Source organism: Mesoplodon mirus (assembly GCF_964341445.2).
Source record: "Mesoplodon mirus genome assembly, chromosome: 9".
NCBI lineage: Eukaryota > Metazoa > Chordata > Mammalia > Artiodactyla > Ziphiidae > Mesoplodon > Mesoplodon mirus.
In genome coordinates, this window is record NC_138985.1 from 63,123,771 (window position 1) to 63,147,792 (window position 24,022).

The 24,022-nt window shown below is 39.3% G+C and overlaps 1 protein-coding gene across 4 annotated transcripts; it reads left to right on the top strand.

Moving 5' to 3' along the window:
* Positions 1–258: 258 nt before the first annotated feature.
* On the top strand, positions 259–23,669 carry STEAP4 (STEAP4 metalloreductase). Of its 4 annotated transcripts, XR_014295021.1 has the most exons (6): positions 259–392; positions 14,926–15,380; positions 16,032–16,559; positions 17,811–17,975; positions 18,532–19,083; positions 19,718–19,802. XR_014295021.1 is itself a non-coding variant. In XM_082632654.1 (5 exons), the coding sequence occupies exons 2-5, from the start codon at positions 14,928–14,930 to the stop codon at positions 19,979–19,981; spliced, it is 1,410 nt and encodes a 469-aa protein (XP_082488780.1). In that variant the 5' UTR covers positions 259–392; positions 14,926–14,927; the 3' UTR covers positions 19,982–23,669. The 4 variants fall into 4 exon arrangements, 3 of the variants coding, with proteins under 3 accessions (XP_082488780.1, XP_082488781.1, XP_082488782.1); XM_082632654.1 differs by lacking the exon at positions 18,532–19,083 and having other exon boundaries at positions 19,718–23,669; XM_082632655.1 differs by lacking the exon at positions 19,718–19,802 and having other exon boundaries at positions 18,532–19,696.
* Positions 23,670–24,022: the final 353 nt, after the last annotated feature.

Below are 24,022 nucleotides of genomic sequence, written 5' to 3' on the forward strand. Positions count from 1 at the left end.
AAAGGGGTCCTCCTCAGCCTCTCCAAGCCTCAATCTGCCTGGGATGCACATATCCCGAGGGGTTTGGGGAAAACGCTTTAAAACCCCCGCTGGCCAGAGATCAGCAACATCTGAAGCAATAGCGGCAGTGGCAGCACCGGAATTTCTGGTCTTTCCAGCTGCCCGGGATTCCCAGCTTGAACTCTTCCTGGAAACGCTTGCTTTCTTCACCGCTTCTCTTGCGCAATCTAGTGGGCCCCTCCCTCCGCTCTCCGGCTTCTTATACCGACGAGAGCGGCGAACCGCAGCCCCGAGCCTGAACGCCACACAGCGTCCCCTCTCGGCTCGGCACTCAGCGCGCCCCGCAGCAGCCACGCTGGACCACAGCTGCCTGGGAAACACCTCTCCCGCAGGTGGGTCACATTGCTGCTGGCCTTCGCCTTGTACCTTTCGCCACAGGGCTCCCCTCCCTTATCAGCTTCCGCCCACCTCGAACCCCTGCTTCCAGGACCCCGCTCCGCAAACCTGCTCACCCTGGGAAGAAGGTGCAAGGCCATCCAAGGGTGTGGCCAGATGAGTTAAGCAGTTCAACAAGTGGCTTGCTTCCTAGCCTTTCATCCCCGGGGGTGCAGACGAGACCGAAGAAGACTTGGAGGTTTGGATTCCTCTCTGTATCTTACTTCTGAATAAAGGCAATCTAGATCTGAGTCCGCTTCTTGACCAAGAGCTGAAAATGTGTCCTGAGATCTGCAACCGCTTCCATCCTTGATCTTGATTCCAATGTCCTTCTGCAGTTTAGTGATTGCTTTTCCAGAGAAATATTGTTTGGAATGTGATCGTTTAGAGTAAATAAAGCCTTTGGTTCCCTGTTTGTCCAGAGGCAGCTGGAAGGTAGTTTTTCCCTCTGGATAGTAATTTAGAAACTTTCTTTCAAAGATGACTGGTGTAAGGGAAAGTGAATTGGATGGAGACTAGGGCAGCTGTGGATTGGGGAATTCTATTCCTAGTTCTAATTAGAAGTTCAGTACCTCAGCCTCAGTTTCCACACATGTAAAATAAAAGGCTCTTGGACCAGAGCAGCCACAAAATCCACCTCTAACAAGGTGAAGACACATGACTAAAGATGTTTGCAGGTTTGAAATACACTGAAAATTTCATCAATGCTATAAGTGTAACCAAGTAATTACTTTCTTCATAATAATGCAGGTTTCACTTTTATAGGGAAACTACCCAGCTGTGAAGAGATAGTCTTTCCCCACTGAGTATCTAGACTTGTACCACATTTATCATTCAGAGAATACTCTCAGCTTTCCAAACCAATTCTTCAGCCTTGCTGTATGAGAATGTCCTATTCCCTATAAATAGCAGTCATATAAATGTCACTCATATGAAAGAACATTTTTTTCTGATACAGTAGGTGTAATTTTATAAAATGGCACATTTATTTGAAGCAGTAACTCTTTTGCAAGGCCCTGAGTTTTTCAGGATGCTTTGATTTAGCATGGTATGAAATTCTACCTGCCTGTATTCTACCTGCATGGCAAACACTGCCAACCCAGAAAGCAGGATGAAGCACTCCCTATTTATCTGGCTTCAAGGCTGTATAGGAAATGGAACATGTGTATGGAGAAATTGGGTCATAGCACTCTGTCCATTTGGCAACATTTATGGTGCTGCTGAAGTTCACACGGCAACTTAAGGTTCAGAAACCAGCATGTTTGGGACCTGACCCCTAACTTGAGAATGATTTTCGGATTCCTGCCTTGCTTAAGCTTGCTAACTGTTGTTCAAAGTAACCAAATATGATTTATAAGCCTGTTCATACATTGAAGACCTTAAGCCTTGAGCCTTGTTCTGAACAGTTTTAAGAAAAATCGATTCATTTGTCATAGAACTCCAAAATGGAAGAAATCCTGAACAGTCACTCTACATTTCCTCATCTCCTGAAGGACCACCTCACGTCACTCTACCATTATTCATGACATTATTAAAAGAGTGTAGATTCTCTTTTTAAAGTTTCCTGAGTAGTTGATTCTGAAGTCACCCTTAGAAACACATCCAGTGTTTCATGATCCTCACCATCCAGTTATCTTTATAAGTCATTTGCATCTTTTGTCAACTGCTATTTAAAAGTTATTTCCTTTTAAAATCTTCACAAAGTTAATAATCTGCTAGCAAAAAAAAAAAAAAAAAAAAAGGATATAATCACCTTTCAAACTTGAAGACTTGCCAGGGAAACTTGTAGGTTTCTTCTGGGTTGTCCTCTGAAGAGAAAGTCAATTGTTAAGTGTCTGCAACTACATCTACCTATAATTCCTACTCTAAGAATCTAGGACAGGCTGTGGATAGTGAAGTTTTCTGTGTGGGATCTTTTTTGAAGTTGTAGTTAGGCCAGAAGTAATAGAAATAAAGTTTACAAGTCCTCTGAAGTCACCTGTTTGACTGTGCTTTGTATGTCCTTCTGTGCTCTGCACATCCAAAGAGAATGGGTCACTAGTTAACTATGAAGACAGTTAACTATGAACAGGTCCACATGATGTATTCAACCTACCATGAATTTTGAATGACTTTTAGGTCATTTCCAAAATGATGTGAATTAACACTTGTTCTTTTGTTGAGAAGAAATCAGACCTGGAAGGAATAGAGCTAAGTAAATAACTAACGGATAATTAATGCTGAAAACAATGTATGGTAAGAAAACATACTTGGCCAACATACGTAAGCAATTTGTTCTTCCAAAATCATTACGGAAAAAGGAACAAAGAATGCTTGCACTGTACGAAGATCATCTTTCAGAAATACATCACTGCAAAAAATATGCAATGTTTTACTCAAAGAAGCATTTCCACCCTAATTACCTAAGCAGGACATGACATCCTAATCTGAATGCTTCTCCACATTGTTCTAGAAGAGTGTAGTCTGCCATGTGTAAAAAAGCCTTATCATACTGAACTTTGATGGTTGCATACTTCTGAAAACTTATTTTGAGGAAAGTATGTTTCTTTGAAATGATCAGTCTTCATGTCAGGATGAAGTTAAGTTCACTTTTCATCTTATAAGGAAGGTAAATTGCGTGCAAAGGATAATTTTGAAAAGTCAGCACTATAATTCTGAAAAAAAAGAAAGCTAAAAGGTAACTTAATATAACTATATAGCACTCCTCTTAGAGAGGGGTTATTAGAACACATCTCTTTTACCTTAGCTCCAAATATTGAAGGAAAAAAAATGGCATCAAGCACAGGGCCAAGTGTTCCAACCAGGGTTTCATTGGTGATGGCACAAGCACTGAGAAGCATGGGAATAGGAGGGCGTGGCTAATGGTCCACACTGATTATACATCTTTCATCTATACTTCTCATTTTACAGGGTGTGGAAACAGTTTTGAGCCCAAATTAAGCAGTGGCTGAAGCAATTATGCACAGACTTTGGTAAACTTTCTTGTCCTACTTCCCAGGCAGAATAGCTCCCCTCCTCTGTATATGCAACATCTTCACACGTTGTATTGCAGCAGTTTGATTATGTGTCTATATCTTCCCCAACTTGGGAGCCCCTGGGGAACAAGGTCAGTCTAAAGTTTATCACTTTATCCCTCTTGTATAGCACAGTGCCTGGCTCAGAGAGGCTGTTCAATAAATCTGTCAAAAAACATGCAATCCTACTAAGACATTGTTGATAACACTAATTTTTATTTTTGAAAGATGCTTATCATTATGGACATAGGAGGTTATAAGCATGGATGCCCCCTGAGCTGTACTAGTTAATAGGGTCAAAGTGTCCTGCCCTTCGGGAAGAAGCATGAGATTGCTGTATGCTGTACAGTACATATAAAGTAAGTAGTGGAAATTATTATAACTATTTTTAAAAGGATAAAGAAATTGCAGCAACCTTGGTATTTCTTCTCATTTTAGTAACCCCATTATGTTGCTATCCTGGGTAAGGTTCATAATAAATTTGTAACTATAATACTTTGGAGTTTAATTCATTTTAAAGAGTGACATAATGAGATTAAGGCATTTAACTGAGGTCATGAAAGTTGGAATATTGAATTTTTAAAGGTTTTAATTAGTTTAACTTAAGTAAAACGCTTGAGCCCTTCTTTAATACCTGAAGGCATGGCATAAGAAATGAAGCCTATTGAACAGTTCAAAAGAACTAAGTTACAGCAAATCATTCTTATTATAGAAATGATCATGCTTCTCGTTATTTCTTCTCCAGTACCCAAGTACTAAAATGATTTCTTCATCCTATTCAATTGCCCTGACTTAGGTGATATGAGATACGGGAGGGGGCTGAGGAGAAAGCAATTAGCAAGTTGGTAAATGGTTCATTGCAGTTAATAATGGTTATCTTCAACTGAGATCCTAAACTGTGCTTTTTTTTTTTTTAATGCATGTCTGGAAAATTAGAAGATATGTGTTTGGGGGTGATGGTACACAAAGAGGTCCCTGTATCTATCTCCCTGAGGGAACCAAGGGTCTAGCGGTGTCAGACTTACAGCCAAAATCGTGTTAACTCCATGTGTGCAGTGGAGAGGGTCTGGAACATTTGTTGAGGAAGGGAAGCCACATGGATTCTGTTATCATTAAGAACCTAGGAGCCTTCCTAGAAGGAAGGCCTCTAAGGAAAGAGATTCTAAGGCTTAAAGTACAAAGTCAGGATTGGGAAAGTATATCATCCTGTCAGTCCAATTATTTCTCCATTTCCATGGTCACAGGCAGAGTCTTGGGGAGAAGGGGATGAGAGACAGAGAAAGAGTCAGTGGTATGCTGGTAAATGGCTCTCTAAGGCAAAAATAATGTCCTGAATTACAGCATTTGCTGATTTCCATGGTGTGAAAACTCCCAACATGGCTGATTTCAAACTTTCAGCTGGCAAGCCAGCTCTGGTCATACCACACAACTAAAAAGAGCTGAAATTAAATACCTAGGACTTAAAAAGAAGGAGCTGCTTTCACTAAAATATATTTATCAACCAGCACGGCTCTCAGGCTTGTATATCAGAGTATAATACAGGAAGCGGAAAGGCATTTCAAGGGTACTTTCCCTCCTGGGGTAAGAAATGAAGCAGCTGAAAGGCCAGATCATGGTCGCAGCTCAAGCTCATGGGGTCTTGGCGAACATTAGACATACTCTGGCCATTGGGAGTCCTTGCCTCCAGAGTCAAATTAGAAATATAAGAAAACGGTACCCAAAAGAAGATAAAGGAGACTATATACAGGACATGTAAACCCCCCCTAGGAGATTTCTAAAAATGCTAAGGAGATGCTTTGAAGCAGATTGGAGTCACCCCATCAGCAGGGTTGGGGGCCAGGGAATGGGATCAGATCCACAGCAAAACTGCTCTATCTCCAAACTGAGTTGGCAGTTATCAATACTGAGATAATTCCCAGTGGCCTCAAGGTGAGGATAAACAACTATTCACAGGAAATTTATTTAAACAAAGTTAATTCTGAAATGATCAAATCACTTCCTAAATATCTCTGACTACAGCAGTCTGAGAAAAACAAAATGCACTAATGGATACTAAATATTAAGTGGGTTTTTGTGATCACCAAATTACCCAATAAGCAAATGCTCAGGACGTCCCTGGTGGCACAGTGGTTAAGAAACCGCCTGCCAATGCAGGGGACATGGGTTCGAGCCCTGGTCCGGGAAGATCCCACATGCTGCAGAGCAACTAAGCCTGTGTGCCACAACTACTGACCCTGCACTCTAGAGCCTGCTAGCCACAGCTACTGAGTCCGCACACCTACAGCCCATGCTCCACAACAAAGCAAAGCCACCCTAATGAGAAGCCCGCACACCGCAAGTAAGAGTAGCCTCCACTCACCGCAGCTAGAGAAAGCCTGTGGGCAGCAACAAAGACCCAACGCGGCCAAAAATAAATAAATAAAATAAATTTTAAAAAAATTAAAAAACTACTTAAAAGAAAAAAAAATAAGTAAATGCTCAGGTATTGTGTACGAGTCAAATGCCACCCAGTCAGTGAGATAGACTTGTTTTTCTGATGGTGGCAATCCAGGTCCTGATTCTCATGCTGAATCTTTGGTGAACGACAGATTTATAAGCTGTTCAGGATTTAGAATGCAAACAGAGGTCAAGGTAAATTAACTCAGCCATGACTCAATCCCTGACCTTGCTGTCATGAGCCCCAGCTTTAATCAAATGAACTAACTAGCCTAGACAGGGGACAATAAACCTACATGGTAAAATTCTTAGCCAGGGAATCATAAAACAATCTTCATTTATCTTGACAGATGCAGCTGAGATGTAACTGTGAAAACACGTATTAAAACACGTATTAATTAAAGATTTTTAGTTGGACCAGAATTTCACCAAAGAACCAATATTTAAAATAAATAAATTTTCTCCTAAAGTACAATTAAAATAGATAATATAGCTCTGCATTACCTTGCTCTCCTGGTATTCATTGGGTGGCAGTGAAATGTTACTGACAGAATCATCTTAGCTGCAGCATGTCATGGCTAGTTTTACTTACTAGCAATTCATGTGGATATATATCCCCATAGAATATTAATGTAAAGGTTATATTTAGTTATCCTCTTGTGATTTAATCAGACTGTACAAGTTAAGATTAGTTTCCTTTTAGGTCATTCTATTGGCTAGCATAAAGACTAAGCATCAGTAAATTAGAGTGCTATGAGATACATAACATTTTCTCCCAAAACAATTGAAATAATTAATCAATTTTTCAGCAACCAATCTGCAGTGGTTTCTTTATTTAGATTAAGAGCTTTAAATGATAGATTTATAGATTTATGTTAGTCTATAGCTATTACTGACAGAGCTACTTCTAACTACAAGGCTAAAATAAGAAATGTACTATTATATTTTCAAATAACATATATAGACTGAAGATGGAACTGTCAAACAAATTAGAAAACTCCATTAATTATGGGCACATTACATTTTTTGTAAACTACAATCAGTGGTCTTTTTAAACCAAGAGCTTCTGATTTTGCTACAGTAATATATACCTGTTAGTAGAAGAATATGTGCTTAAATGTGAGCATGCTTGCTTTCCCTAAAGAGACTTGATCTCACTAAATACAGAAATAGCTCAGTGAATAAACTGGATGGGTTCATGTATTATTGTAAGGTTTAAAAAAATTTTTTTTTTTTTTTACTATTTTTTGCTTTCCAATTGTCCCTGGGATATATTAAAACAAATGCTCTGAATCAGAGGAAGCCTGGCCTAGTTGCAGAACTCCATCCTGCCCCTATGCCTGGTGATTAAAAGAAACATTTGATTGATGGGCTTCAGCTCATTACAAATTTGTTGTCAAGTCATCTAGGGCTTTCAGGTTGAAATTCAGAAGGGATAATAAAACAGAAGGAAGGAATTTTAAAAATCCCTGTTTACAGGCATCAAATTAAAATGAAAAATCCTGTCACGTCGTATAGAGTTTAAAAGTGTCATTTGTGTTCTGACTCCCTGGAGGTGCCAGGCCAGATCACTGGACTTGTGTGCTACAACCCTGATGGAGGGCAGGGGGTTGTCCGGAGAGGGTACTGTAGGAGGAGTTCAAAACCTTGTGTGAACAATCGCTTCAGAATTCAAAGCTGAATTCTCAAAGGGAGAAAGGGGCAGAATGTCTTTAATACTGGTTTCATCCGAATGTAAACGGGATGTTGTCTGGCACCGTATGAGAGATGCTATGAAGGAGTGACTGTAGCAGATTCATGGCTGGATTTGATCAAACTACAACTTGTGGCTCATGGAAGACAACTCATTAAAGCTTCCTTAAGGGAGTTGTAGAGCAAAGCCTACCAAGTCTTGTGTCTGGCATCCCACAGGGGGCCTACACACTCTTTTTTTGCCTCCAGTTTTCATAAAAGTAGGAATTCTAGGCTATCAGACCCAGCCAATGGTTACTTAGAGGAAGAAATTGTAAAGCAGGTGAAATGTTTCTGCATCCCCCTACAAGCTCATCCACAGCCTGTTCTCCCTCTGCCTTTTCCCTCACCATCTCTTTCCAAAAAAGATACCCTTATCTTTTCCCATTTCCAGTGGTTCTCAGCTCTGGATGCTCTTTAGAACTGATCTGTTTGGTCTGGTTTTTTAAAAGTACAGATGTCTGGGCCCTACCTCAGAACAATTGATTCAGAATCTCAGGAGGTGGTGCCCGAGCATTTAATAGCATTGACTTGTTAAGTATAAGCACTTAAAACATGCAGATTTTGTAACGCTGTTGCAACATTTCCAAATAGGACATTCAGGTAGCAAACTACCAAATGAAGAAGTCCATACTATGGACTCAACACCAAAAAGGAACGAACTATTTACATGAACTATTTACATATGCGCCAACTTGGATGGATCTCAAGGGCATTATGCTAAGTGAAAAAAAGCCAATATGAAAAGGTTGCATTTTGTGTGATTTCATTATATAACATTCTCAAAATGATAAAATTACAGAGTAGAGAACAGAGTAATGACTTCCAGGGGTTGGGGCTGGAGACAGAGAGGGGGGATAAGTATGACTATAAAGGGGTAGTGATGGAATAGTTCTGCATCCTGATTGCAGTAGTGGGTACCTGAATCCACACAAGGGATAAAATGACAGAGAATTATACACACCCAATGTCCTGATATCAGTTTCCCAGTTTTGATATTGTACTCTAGCTATATAAAATGTAAACGCTGGGGGAAATGATAAAGGATGCACAAGGACCTCTTGTACTAGCTTTAAACTTACTGTGAATCTATAATTATTTTAAATAAAAAGGTTTCTTTGCTTGTTAGATACAAGCGTTTAAAATGTGAAATGTTTGTATTCCGTTAGGACATTTCCATGTTTTTCATATGCTAGAATCCTCTAAAGATGGAACTGGTCTGGGCCTCTCTGACCTCTGACCTCTGGGAGATGAGAGAAGTAAAAGCACAAACCAGACTGGCCCTAACATTCTCATGGGATACCTAGTTGGGAACATCCAGCGGAATGCTGCCTTAGGTTCCCAGAACCCCGGGTGGGCTCTGCAGACAGAGGGACCTGATGGGCGAGACTCTACATGACCCACACCAGTACCACTTCATCACACACGCACATGCGCGTGCACACATACACACACTCACGTTTATGCTTCTTGGTGGCTGCTACCATGGCCCTCACAGTTGTCTCTGCCACCTTTGCATCTGCATCATTGGTTGCCAATCTCTATATAAACACTCTTGCGGGGTCACTTTGCCTGTCTTGGCCTCGCTCTCTAGGAGATGCTTCCACAGGAGGCAAAACCTGGAGATTTTCCAAACCAGGGGGTTGTCTTGCTTTGCTTCCTGTTATATAACAGGTTTGGAAAGTGCTGAAGGAAGGAGAGGAGACCACTATGCCATAACCATCTTACCCCAACTTTCCCTTAATAACTCCGCTTCCTGTTTACCACCTTTCTTATTTTCTTTATTCCTTCCATCCTACATCTATGAATAAAACAGGACTAGGAAAGTTTTTTTCCAAGTCTTTGAACAAGAAACCTTACTACCTCCATAAATCCATGTTTATACATGGGAGTTATTTTGAGTTACAAATAGTCTGAAATGATTGTAACTTCCTTCTTTACCTAGTACTTACTGTAAAATACACCCTCAATGAGATCTCCCTTGTGGTTTACAGTGTGCATACATCTCATTTTCATGAACATCTATTTTCAGGATATTTTTTCCAAGAGTGCTGAATCAAATTCTTCCAAAGAATTAGCTAACTTTTCTTTTTTTTTTTTTTTTTTTTTTTGCTGTACACAGGCCTCTCACTGTTGTGGCCTCTCCCGTTGCGGAGCACAGGCTCCGGACGCACAGGCTCAGCGGCCATGGCTCACGGGCCCAGCCGCTCCGCGGCATATGGGATCCTCCCAGACCGGGGCACGAACCCGTATCCCCTGCATCGGCAGGCGGACTCTCAACCACTGCGCCACCAGGGAGGCCCTTAGCTAACTTTTTTAGTTTTTCCATGTTATTTCATCATCCCAGTTGTAACCTGAGGTCTGATCATTTTTCTTCTACCATTAATAATAATAATAATAATCAAAATAGTGTATTATCCTGGGTTGATTTGCAAGCAGAGTGTGACAAAGGCTTGTGTGCAGATAGTTTATTACGGAAGTGATTCCAGGGAACAGGAGTGAAGGGCAAGGGGCTTAAACCAGGGAACATGGGAAAGAGAGGACAAGAGCCCATTAAATCGGCCACTGTTACAGATGAGTGGTACTCTATTCCTCTGGGACTTTCATCGGAGCCTTATGAAATGTGTCAGAACTGTGTTCCAGAAGATGAAAGGGGAAGCACTTATCCATGGAGTCCTGTGCCCCGTTGTCTACGATGGGGCCATGGGCTGTACATGTCTGAGTGCCAAACAGGCACAGGTATCAGAGAAGCCCAGGACAAGGATCAAGAGCTAAAAGATCTAGAGCCCCAAAGTGAGCCTCTGTCAGGCAGTGGAAACAGAGCAGAGCTCAGTTATTGCCCAAGGACTGGAAATAGAACCAGGAGGATTTAAAGTGGAACTCAAGATGTGTGTGACACAATTATCAACCTTATAACTTCTATAACTTGATACGGAGTAACTAACTGCACAATGGAATAACTGTATTTCTTTCTATTAACTCCACCAGTGATATTTTAATATCTCCTTACTGTTTTTGTACCTTCAGTTTGTCTCTGAAGATTTAAGAGGGAAAATAAATTTTAATGCTTGGGATAACAGCCCAAGTGTGTTATATTGGATTGCCAAGCTGCATTTTAAGGGGGAAATATTAAAATAAAATGTGAAAGAATTACAAATGAGAGAAATTCATACTTGAGCTGTTTTTACATCTGTGTTTTGATAAATTCATATGCTCTGAAGCCGTTTTATATAAGGTTTTATTTATGAGGAAGAAGTGGGGAAAGCAGAAGCTTCTCAAGAATTATTGAATACTATTTCAGGTAAATTTTATATATTCCAATAATCACAGTTATAGAAGCATAATTAACCCTTAATTTATAGAATTTATATAAAGACTACATTAATTAGATCATTAATAGACTGATTAATTAATTATAGCATATTAAATACTCTCCTAATAATAGCCAGCTTATTGAGTAGTTACTAAGTCTCAGGAATTGTTCTAAGATACATTAATTCATCTGATCCTCACAATGCCTCTAGAGTAGGTACTACAGATCTCTCATTTTAAAGTTTAACTTACCCAAGGTCACATGGCCAGTAAGTGGAGCAAAAAATACTAGTGTAGTGTAGTTAATATCTTCATTTTTTTTAAAAAAAAAAGTTTATGACAGGTTAGAATAGATGAATATAGGGGCCACGCAGTCAAAATAAATTCTGGACTCTCTCTCTGCAATGATTAAGGTAATCCAAATGATAATATGTCAGTAAAGACATCATCCATTTCATTTCAGGACACAGGCAACTTTGTCAAATCTATATTTTGCTTGCAAATGTTCATCCCAATATAGGAGATAGAAAAATAATATATTAGGATAAAGAATGGAGAAAAAGTGAGGGAATAGCCGGGCACACTGGTATTCTGTCAATACACTCACAAACTAGTTCTACGAAGTAGAAAAATTAAGGCATCATTCATCAGTTCAGGGTTTGAGTTATAACAATTAGTTGTTAACTGGTTAGCAATATAATAGAATTTGCTACACTAGTTTGCATTTGTAGATGCTGCTAAGAGTTTTTCAAAGGGACAGCTGTGTTTCCATATGATAGGCCCTGATCATATCCAGGTGCTTTCCCATATAAGGTCATTTCCTACTCTGATAAAGTTCAGGATATCAGTCACTAGCTAGTTTATAAAATGATTCACTTGTTGTGCTTAATTAAATTATTCAAAGAGTTTCTGTGGAAGTACAGAGAAGTCTTGTATTTCTTGTCCCTTTTCTCCATGACTTCTGACTACTTACAAATGTCTGAATGGTCTGCTTTTGATATAGATACACACCTTCAGATAAGCTCAGGTAAGAATTCCTTTTCTCTAATTTGAAAAGATACATGCACCCCAATGTTCACAGAAGCACTACTTACAACAGCCGAGATATGGAAACAACCTAAATGTCCATCAACAGATCAATGGATAAAGAAGATGTGGTACATATATCTATACAATGGAACATTACTCAATCATAAAAAAAGAATGAAATAATGCCATTCGCAGTAACATGGATGGACAAAGCAAATATCATACTAAGGGAAGTAAGTCAGACAGAGAAGGACACACATCATATGATATCACATATGTGGAATCTAAAAAAAAAATGATACAAATAAACTTATTTCCAAAACAGAAATAGACTCACAGACATTGAAAACAAACTTATGGTTACCAAAGGGGAGGGGATAGCGGGGGCGGGGGAGACAAATTAGGAGTTTGGAATTAACATATACACACCACTGGGCTTCCCTGGTGGCGCAGTGGTGGAGAATCCACCTGCCAATGCAGGGGACACGGGGTCGAGCCCTGGTCCAGGAAGATCCCACATGCCACGGAGCAACTAAGCCCATGCGCCACAACTACTGAGCCTGCGCTCTAGAGTCCGTGAGCCACAACTACTGAGCTCACACGCCTAGAGCCCGTGCTCTGCAACAGGAGAAGCCACCGCAATGAGAAGCCCACGCACCGCAACAGAGTAGCTCCCGCTCACCGCAACTAGAGAAAGTCCGCGCACAACAACAAAGACCCAACACAGTCAAAAATAAATAGATAAAATGAATAAATTTATTTAAAAAACATATACACACCACTATATATAACAAAGGTAAACAATAAGGACCAACTGTATAGCACAGGGAACCATATTCAATATCTTGTAATAACCTATAATGGAAAAGAATCTGAAAAAGAATATATATATATACATATATATACATATAACTGAATCACTTTGCTTACCCCCAAACTAACACAACATTGGAAATTAACTATACTTCAAGAAAAACAAACAAAAAACAGGTGTTTTCCATGGGCTAAAATGGAAAGGGCAAATTTCTGAAATCCTATTGAAAAGGTGCAATCTTCATATGCTCTACAATCTGCATGAAATTCACCATTCTGGAATGGAAGAGTGATTAGGTCTGGTTTTAAATTCCACATCAAATTCACGAAGTTTTACTTTAAACCCATTTGGATGGAAGAAGCAATGTCCTTACCACACCTTCCCCCACTTCTCTGCTTCACCTTACTCCTCCCTAACTCCCAGTGCTCAGTCTGTACTCACTCAGCTTCCTCCTCATCATGCACCTCATGCTGTGCCTGGCACACAGAGGAAACCGCTGCTTCCAGCTGCGATATTCCACCCTTCTAATATGATCCCACAAATATTTATCAAGAAGTGCCTGGTCCATCACAGGCAGTGCTCTTTTTTAGCACTGAGGATGCATCACTGAACACAAGACTACACACACACACACACACACACACACACACACACACACAAAGATTAACTAAAAGTTTAAATTAAATGCTAAATATTGGGAAGAGAAAATTTTTTGAGAAAAATCCAGTACCGAAGGAAGAAATAATATTCTTTGTAAGTGGAGAGAGTATCCTAGATTATTTTATTAGATCATGAAAACTTCAAGATCTTTAAATTTCAAAACCTTAAAAAGCAACACAATCACATGGTTTATAACAGTATCTCAGTTTAGTTTTACCCTGCATTTCTTTTACTTTGGGTAAGATTAGGAAATCTTTTACTATATTGAAAAGTCATATTTCCCTAGGATGAACTAGCATCTCATATTCTTTTGCCCTATTGTCTAATGGGCATATTTTTTATTGGTTTGTATGAGTTAAAAATATTTTTCCAGTTTGATTATCTTGTGACTTCACTTATCATGATTTTTTGCTTTGCAGGTATTATTTATTTTTATGTAATCACATTTGTCCCTTTATTCTTTAATGATTTCAAGGATTTGTGAAATAGGAAAAGGGCCTTTCCCCTCTAAGGTTATAAAATAATTCTCCATGGCCTCTTCTAGTTCTATTATAGTTCCATTTAAAATATATATATATTTAAATCTTTAATATATTTTAAATTTACCTTGGGGAGGAGTGTGAGGTATAGATTAAACTTTTTCTTCCAACTGGCTATTTAGATAGATACTTTGGCTATTTAAATAGATACTTTGTATGTTAAGGAAATATCTATTTGTTCCTTTTTAAATATGAATCAAGAATAAATATCAATTTTTTAAGGTTTTTTTATTGAAGTATAGTTAATTTACAATGTTGTATATATTTCTGGAGACATATAGGTTCTTGATCTTTTAGCATACATAAATATGGCCACATTTTTCTCCTTAATTTTCTAATATGGTGAGTTCTATTAAGATTTTCTAATATTGAATTTATAGAACTAATCTTTACATTCCTACAATAATCCCATTTGATCAATATGCACTGTCTCTTAACAGGTTGCCAGATTCTGTTGGTTAATTTGGGATTTTTGTATCACTAAACATAAATGAATTGGTCTGTAATTTCTTTATTACTGCATTCTTTGTCAGATTTTGCTCTTGAGAACTTCAGGAACTGTTAAGTGTTCAATAAATGCAGTATCATTGTGATACATGTCCATAGTTTAAGACAGCAACCAGTAAGCATCTTGGGTTTTTACTGCATTTCTTTATCCAATAGAAGATTTTGTTAATAAGCCATATGAGACATATATACACTAATTTGTATAAAATAGATAACTAATAAGAACCTGCTATATAAAAAAATTAAAATAAAATTCAAAAAAAATAAAGACATATGAGAATATATGAGACAGTTTTTACTCCTTCCAAATTTTGTAGGGAATACGCTTGAGATAACTCAGTAAAAGATTCAAACAACATCAGTCAATCACTGTTTCCTGGATATAATTCTCATTAATTTTTCCCAGAACATTCATATTTTGTTGGGTGTTTGCACTATTATCTTTCAGTTATGGAGAAAACTACAGATGTACTTCTTCTCACTATGAATTCTTCAGAGAAGCAAGAGACTGTATGTATTTTTGGAACTGGAGATTTTGGACAATCACTGGGACGTGAAATGTTCCAATGTGGTTATTCTATTGTTTTTGGAAGTCGAAACCCCCGGATGTCCAGTCTGCTGCCCAACGGTGCAGAGGTCCTGAGCTACTCAGAAGCGGCCCAGAAATCTGACATTATAATCATAGCAATCCACAGGGAACATTACGCTTTTCTCACAGAATTAACTGAGGTTCTCAATGGGAAAATACTGGTCGACGTCAGCAACAACCTCAAAATCAAGCAGTATCCAGAATCGAATGCACAGTACCTTGCTCAGTTGGTGCCGGGAGCCCATGTGGTAAAAGCATTTAACACCATCTCAGCCTGGGCTCTCCAGTCAAGGGCACTGGATGCAAGTCGGCAGGTAAGATTAAGTGATAAATTTACACTCCATCTTTAAAAAGTGAATGTTTTAATATGTGCTTACATCAAAGATTCCAAAACATAATTCCAAAAGAAAACACTTCATTCTGCTAATATGTGCCATGAATAACTTTCTTGGGCTTGGCCAAGTAGGGTAACCAATTGTAGTGATTTATTTAACACTCTCTGTGCCCTCAGCTTTTAGCTTGATGGAACCCAATGGTGTCAGTCTCTGGAGCCCTCTTGTCAGTACTAGAAAATAACACTGCTAAATTGTTGATGGGTATCCCTTCCACTCCCATTACCTTGTATGAAATGGGTTCCATTTATTCATAGAGACTAAAAGCAATCCATATGTGATATGGCACCCATGAATACAGAAGAGAGATCAAACTGTTTGCATTGTGGAGAACCAAGTCTTTTCATATCAGTGTGATATGCTTATGGCCACTCTCAACTTAAAACCCTGGTACTTAACTATCCAATACACATGTGCAAGTCTAAACCATCATCTTGTTAAATATGTCCTTTCTACAGCCTTGTTTGAAAAGCAGTTAACTACCATATGGCATTGTCTTGCACAGTGCTTATACAGACTTTCAAAATAATTACTAAAGAAAGAATAAATACAAAATGAATTATTTTAACCCAGGTGTTTGTCTGCGGAAATGACAGCAAAGCCAAGCAAAGAGTAATGGATATTGTTCGCAGTCTTGGACTTACTCCATTGGATAAAGGATCTCTCATGGCAGCCAATGAAATTGAAAACTACCCACTGCAACTATTTCCAATGTGGAAGTTCCCCTTCTATTTGTCTGCTGTTCTGTGTGTATTCTTCTTTTTCTACTGTGTAATAAGAGAAGTAATCTACCCTTATGTTTATGAAAAAAAAGATAGGACACTCCGCCTGGCTATTTCTATTCCAAATCGTGTCTTTCCAGTAGCAGCACTTACACTGCTGGCCTTGGTTTACCTCCCTGGTATTATCGCGGCCATCCTGCAGCTGTACCGAGGTACAAAATACCGCCGATTCCCAGACTGGCTTGACCACTGGATGCTTTGCAGAAAGCAGCTTGGCTTGATAGCACTGGGATTTGCCTTCCTTCATGTCCTCTACACACTTGTGATCCCTATTCGTTATTATGTACGATGGACAATGACCAACAGAACCATTGCTCAGGTAAATCTCTACTCATTTGTATTCTCCTATTCTTTAAATCAAAGAGCAATCCTGCTACATCATATTCCACTTCACAGTTATAAAATCAGTCTTCTAAGCATCTTTATTTTTTAAAGTAGCTATAATTAGACACCTCATGTTTGTTTTGAGGGGTTTGTTGTTTTGTTTTGTTTTTTACTAAATCTGGTTGAAATCTCATACATCTATTGAGAATGAAAGGTAGATTCCCAGGTCCACTTGGGTCCATATCTGTATTCCCAGGACTCACTGAGATACTGACAAACTAACAGATTTGGAGGCTCAGGAAAACTTAATGAACCTACTTGAGTTACTTCAATAAATGGAAGCCAAGGTGTTTTCAAGTTTCTATTTTTATGCATGCTACTTCCTTTTGGAAGTCAAAACCAACCATCTTATAAGTGAGGGGGCTGTCCAAACATGTGTCATAGGAATGTAAACAAATTCACAAAAGGGTGCTTATAACTCCATTAATGTTTGACTTGTGGGATGCTGTCCTCAATAACTAGAAAACTAAACAATTCTGAGCAAATGTCAAATACTATATTCTGTATAGTCAAAATATTCAGAGAGAATCAGCTCAGGGAGTCCTAAAGCAGTCCCGGAGGAAGTTCTATACATCAGTTCTAGTTTGGAAATAATTGATTTTGATCAACCTTACTGCAGTCTCAAAGTGCTGGGTCTGTGGATTTCTCTACATTATTTCCCTAACAAATACATGGGATGTCCTTGGTAAGAGTCATGTTACAGGGGCCAGATTTCTCTCAAGATGTGATTCAACAGACTTGATGCTATATTACAACATAAAAAACATGAAAGAACTCAAACTTCATGTGTGTGAATAATCAGCATATAAAGCAGGAAAACAGAATCCTGATGTAATCATTTGAGAACACCAATTTTTGCTTGGGAAACAAGAAGCCGTATGGTAAAGAAGGTTTAAGTAAATGTTTATTTTGTTTTAGGATTTATAGGGTCAATTAAAACTCTCTATGCAACTCCTCGAGTCAACTATCATAATAAAGTCCCAATAGAACCAATTACTTTTTCTATCAAAAAATATAATATCTAAGTGTATTTTTCTAAGTGTAATTATTTTCAGTGATTGTTAAGAAATGTTATACAATTTTCCTCGAGCAAAGAAACCATGCAGAGGTATTTTTTCATCCCCTTAAAAGTTTGGGCAGTTGGTAAAAAATGGAATTTTAAAAAATTGCTTATAACTTTTCTTAGGCAATAGCCAAGAAAGAAAGTCCATTCAGTACCTCTACTGCCTGGCTCAGCGATTCATATGTCGCTATGGGAATGCTTGGATTTTTCCTGTTTGTACTCCTGGGAATCACTTCCTTGCCATCAGTTAGCAACATGGTCAACTGGAGAGAGTTCCGATTTGTCCAGGTAAAAGACTTCACAATTTAATCTACTTTCCAGTGCAAAATGATTCTGGCTTTACAAATATTCTCATTTTTCTCTCATACCCTGCATAAATTTTCATTTAACTCCATCAGTTCCCTAGCAATCTCAGAAAAATAGCAACTGAAACAAGTTCAAATTAGAAAATGCTAAACTCTAGTACCAAAAGGCAGATTCCATAATGGTTTAATTTCCTAGCAGGGCATCCCTTGCCAAGATTCCTGACCACTCCCAGAGCCACAGCTAAGAGTATAGAGTGAAAAGCACCAACTACTATTAAATTCTGTGTGTGGAGATGTACCAGGTGCAAGGTGGAGAGAAACCCAAACACAAAATTTCTACTTCTGAAAACCAACTTTAGAATATGGACTTATTGATATGAAAAGGCATATAATGAAATAATCTTTAAAACCTTCAAAGCAAGATACGCTAGAGTGTCATCATACCAGATTCAACACTGGTCTGTAAGGGGGAAAACCAGATTTTCCACACATCAACCACCAGATACCTCATTAAAAGCAGCTGGTAACTAATCTTACAGACCAGTGGTTTTCAAAGTGTGGTACCTGGACCAGCAGCGGCAGCGTCACAAGCATCACCCAGGATCATGTTAGATGCAAATCCCCAGGCCCCACCCAGACCTAAATGAATCAGAAACTCTGCAGGTATGGCCCAGCAGTTTGTTTTCACAAGCCCTCTGGGTGATTCTGATGCATGCTCCTTGGGAACCAGTATAACAGAATAGACTATTAGTAACTGAAATCAGCTTTGAACTTTATAGAACAATTTGAATTTCAGAAGTCTTGCAGTTTCTCCCAGGGACCAAATGCAGTCAACATTTTCTCATGTTTACACCTTTATTCAAGACATTAAGACAGAAATAAACATTGAGCTTTATATTTAGGCCAAAACAAACAACTAACCAAAAGTAAAGTTTGCTAATTGCTCTTTATTGCGACAGAATGTAGCTAGCGTCTGCTCTTAGTCGGCAACATATACTAATGTGGCGCTTCTCGAGGACATACTGTATCTTACTCATCTCTGGCCTCCAGAAAAGGTGATTCAGGAAAGAGTTTTACCATTGAAGAAGAAGGTACATTATTTATTCTAATGCAAAAGAACTTACTCCTGGGAATCTTTCCTAACCTAATCTTTCCCAGTTGGGTTAAGATGAAACCACCATGTCATTTGCAAGCACCGTCTTTTTATTTATTTGGCTGCGTTTTTTTCTTCTTTTTTTTTGGTCTTCATTGCTGCGTGCGGGCTTTCCTAGTTGCGGCGAGCGGGGGCTACTCTTCGTTGTGGTGTGCAGGCTTCTCATTGCGGTGGCTTCTCTTGTTGCAGAGCACAGGCTCTAGGTGCGTCGGCTTCAGTAGCTGTGGCACATGGGCTCAGTAGTTGTGGCTCACAGGCTCTAGAGCACAGGCTCAGTAGTTGTGGCGCTCAGGCTTAGTTGCTCCACGGCATGCGGGATCTTCCTAGATCAGGGCTCGAACCCATGTCCCCTGCATTGGCAGGCAGGTTCTTAACCACTGCGCCACCAGGGAAGCCCAGCACAGTCTTTTTTTAAATGATATACTGATTATCCTGAAGGAGAGTTAATGCTTTTTCAGGACTTAGCAGTGTTCTAAATATTACAGGTTTCAAAACCTGTGGCTTTGACAAATACCCTTCATTGGCTTACAGTGTAAACAGTATTAATGTATGTTTTTGTTTCTTGCTTATAGTCCAAACTGGGTTATTTGACCCTGATCTTGTGCACAGCCCACACCTTGGTGTATGGCGGAAAGAGATTCCTCAGTCCTTCAAGCCTCATCTGGTATCTTCCTTCAGCCTACGTGATAGCACTGATCATCCCTTGCACGGTGCTGGTGATCAAGTTCATTCTCATCCTGCCGTGTATAGACAAGACCCTTACACGGATCCGTGAGGGCTGGGAAAGGAACCCGAAATTCTCAGAATCAGCACTGAATGGAAAAACAGATATTTAAAGCAAAGTTCAATTCACCTGGACTTCTTAACTATGGTGTTGTATGTTTAGAGAATAATAATGGGTGCAGTGAAGAAAGCGTTTTTCTCCCACCACGGGCTGAAGCTTGTGAATAGAGAAAGAAATCATGCCTGACTTTGAGAAATGGACACCGTTTGATCTCAGGCTGGCGTTGAATCGGTGTTGGCCTCTGCCTCTCCTTTTGCTGCAGTTGGGGGTGCTGAGGTCACGATTAGCTTTGTGGTTTCACACTAGGAAGCTTCTTTGTTGTGGGCAGCATGCATGACCTAATGTCTTGCAAAATCTAGGGGAAGTCCATGCACTTTCCTTCTCTGGATCAAGGGCAGAGAGGAGTGAAAGAGAAAACAGTAAGATGGTGGCCACTGATAAAGGCTTTATTAGATATGTCTGAAGAAGAGGGCCGAGGAAGTAAAAGGAATGAGATTTTTAGTTTGGTTTTGGGCAGTGCAGGTTATCATAAATATTGCCATGGTGAATTCTGTAGTTGCATGTGCTCTTTGATTTTGTTACCAATATGGATGTGTAGTGTGGGGAATTATTTTATAAAACACTAAAATATCACAATTGATTGGAAGTAATCATGGGTTGGATATATAAAAAGCTATATCATAAGATATAGATCCTTCCTCTACAAAGGAATAGGTATAGGAAAGATTGAGTTAAAAATGAAGGATACCCACTTGGATTTTCTCAATGTACGATAAGCAAAGAAGAGGTGATAAAAGCCCTTGTGCAAAAAGTTCAAATAAACCAAAATTTAAATAAATTTTGTAAAGTTGCACTATATCAGGTTTGGTATGGTTTAGGTTTTGTGGTATGCTTTGTAAATAATATTTTCCAAATTTTGTTCAACATTAATCATCTATGAAATGCATTTCTAGTATAAAAAAGTAGCTTCTGTAGCTTGTCATAGTTTGTTGTCAATTTAAGCAGTGAAATTAAATGAATAATGAAAGTGTAAGTTGGACCGAAACATAGATGAGAGAGAATTATGCTGTCTTAGGGGAGAGAGGTGTGAGCAGTAGTTGTAATAGGAGACTTGGTTCTTTCTCAGATCCTTGCTGGAAGGCAGGATGGTTGTCTCTGCTTTTGTGTGCTGATGAGGCCATTTCCAAGACGACCTTCAGCAGGATTAGCCTTCCTGGCTCACACATGGAGCTGAGAGGAGCCTTACGTGTGAGCTTCCCACACAATGAAATAACCAAAAGGCTTCGGGTTTGACATTTTTCTGCCTGCTCCACAAAGGCCATTTCTTTTACTTTTTACTTTTATTATCATATATTCTATATGACCTTATATAAAATGATTAAAATATATTAAAACATCACCCGCAATCCAGGATAATTTTCTATAAAACTTTTTGAAAATAGTTCTGCCTATACTGTATATTCAATTTTGTACCCTTCCTTTTACACTTAATATATCGTGGCTTTGTCTGCTTACTTACATGGTATATGTATTGAATCAGTGGCTGCATAATATTACATCAAATACGCATTTATTTAACCACTGCCCTAATTCAACATTTAGGTTATATACATTTTTTACTAAAACATTTCATAGGATATCTTGGCACGTACAATTTTTCCCTATTTTAAATTACTTCCTCAGAATACTTGCAAAGAATTGGGATGAAAAAGTAAAGAACTTTTAATAGCATTGGATACATATTGCCAAATTATTTCTAAAGTCAATACCATTGGCACTGAATGAGGGTGTTGGTTTCATTATACCCTACCAGATTTTGTTTTTTATTTCAATTTGTGTTAATGAGAAGATACACAGAATATATGCTCCATTACGTTATTCTTGATCCACCCAAGCAAGGATACAAAAAAGCTTGCGACTTTTGAGCAGAGCTGTGGTGTGTGGTGCTGACCCAAGAGCATCAGTGAGAAAGACTGGGAAATTGTCACTACTCATCCCGCTATTTTATGCAAAACAGCCAAGTATTCTAGGGTTGGCAGATGCTTTTTGGCTAGAGAATTGGTTGATTAAAGGTTAAGTACTATCCAGGCTGATCTTTAAAAAGCCTTTGGGATTAACCATGCTCCTTTTTGGGTAAAAGAGTAAAGTTTTTACTGGCTACATGGTTCATTACTAAAAATAGAAAATGCCACTCTTAGGTTTAAAAAAAAAAAGCTTACCTAGAGTAAAAAGGATTCTACTTTTATAACCTAGTAAAAATGCTCTACCTGGGTACTTCACAAAAGGCATCCAGGAAGCCAGATGTTACAGAGCGCCCCTGGTGTTTTGGTGTCACAGTGCATTGTTGGGCATGACCCTCAGCCTCATCCACAAGGGCTCCAAGCCCCACCAGCTGACCAGAGAAGCCAATTCCCTCCTTTCGCCCCTCCCAATATCCCTCCCTTCCCAAACCATCAAACCAATGTGCCCATCCTAACACAGCTGACTCCCCCAGTTTACTTAAGGTGGAAAGAATGAGTTTGAAACAGATAGAAATAGGTGTGTTGGGTGAACTATATTCCTTTTAACTGTTCCAAACTATTCTTCTACATTAAAAAATGAGACTAAAACCTTCTTACTGCTGGTATGTTTCCTGTATTCTAGAAAAATTTTTATGATATCATATACCTTTTATTTTTGTATGTTTTCCCCATATTATGGGATGCCTGCTTCTGTAAAATCTTTCTAGTTTTGTAATCATTCTGGTTTTGACTCATCAGCATTCCAAAGAAAGTGACTGAAAGGTTTTGAATCACAGTAGCTCCAGCATCTGGAACTAAAAATAGTTCCTTTCCGAGATAAGGAGAAGGAGAGGCAGTACAGGGGTTGAAAAGCACACTAGCGGATTTGCAGCTTCATGTGACACATGCTTGCACCCAGCGGGGTGATGCATTTCAACATCCTGCATGTTTCAGTTTTACCCTCAGAGAAGGGAAAGCATCAGCTGGCCTAACAGGGGTAGGGGTAGACTAACCCACACTGGACTTCTGTGGAAGAAAAAAAAAGGCTTTCCTTCCTCCCTCCAGATGGATGCCACCCGGACAGGGCAAATGCCTTAATGAGTAGACTGATTTCAAGTTGGATTTCAACCGATGGGACCCGACATGAAATGCCCTGGACAACTGAACAGCTGCAGCCCTGATGGGTGTTATCATTCTTTTGAAAACAAAATAAAAACAGATAAAGAGAGGGCCGGCAACCTGCAGTAAGCTAGAAGCACAGAGAACAAAGTCCCTATTCGAAAGCTACTTCAGTTAGGAATTGCGTTCAAGAGCTCTTCATGCGTTTATTGTTCAAGGATCACAGAAGAGCCATGATAACGATGAATGTAAATATAATGAATTTGACCACTAGGTCCTCAAAAGGTTCTGGACCTCCTCCCCAAATCAAGGTGGAATCGCAGTCAAGGTGCTGTACACAGAGCTCTCAATGTCCACTCTCCAACACCACCACCATCCACACCACCACCCGTTTAATACACACATACCAAAACTCTCCTTATATGATCCTCCTTCACTTTTCTACACTGAGTTAAGATTACAATGTAGAAAAACCCTCTAGTCTTCCAAAGATTCGTTCAGTAGAATTCAGGAGAGAATAAGTCGCTCTTCTCTTCATTACCTTTCTGAAGCTCAAGGCAAAGCCCTGACCTCTCAGATAAGAGGAAGCAAGAAGATCCAGCTGAGGGGGAGGAGGATCAAGGGTGCAGGGGAAGCAACGGGGGCTGGGGAAAGGGGGGCGTGGCCGAGTAGGACCGTGCACCCGTGCCCTAGCCCAGCCGATCTCCTCCTTTCATCCCTCCCAGTATCTCTCCCTCCCCAAACCATCAAACCAATTTGACCATCCAAACACAGCTGACCCCTTCCGTTTACATAAGGTTCTATCTGTTTCCTGCTAGGAGGGAATCTTGGAAGGCTTTTAATGACGTTGAATGTATGATACTATGAGCAAACAATAAACACTTGACATGCATTATCTTATTTACTCCTCATAACAATTCTCTAAAATACTCTCATTATCCCCACTTTTCAGAAGAAACTGAGCCTTAAAAACA

Bases quoted from the DNA above. Each gene is read 5' to 3' on its own strand.
- STEAP4 (XM_082632654.1), top strand. From the start codon at position 14,928: ATGGAGAAAACTACAGATGTACTTCTTCTCACTATGAATTCTTCAGAG. The intron at 15,381-16,031 runs GTAAGATTAAGT...ATTTTAACCCAG, and splicing joins CACTGGATGCAAGTCGGCAG to GTGTTTGTCTGCGGAAATGA. The intron at 16,560-17,810 runs GTAAATCTCTAC...AACTTTTCTTAG, and splicing joins CCAACAGAACCATTGCTCAG to GCAATAGCCAAGAAAGAAAG.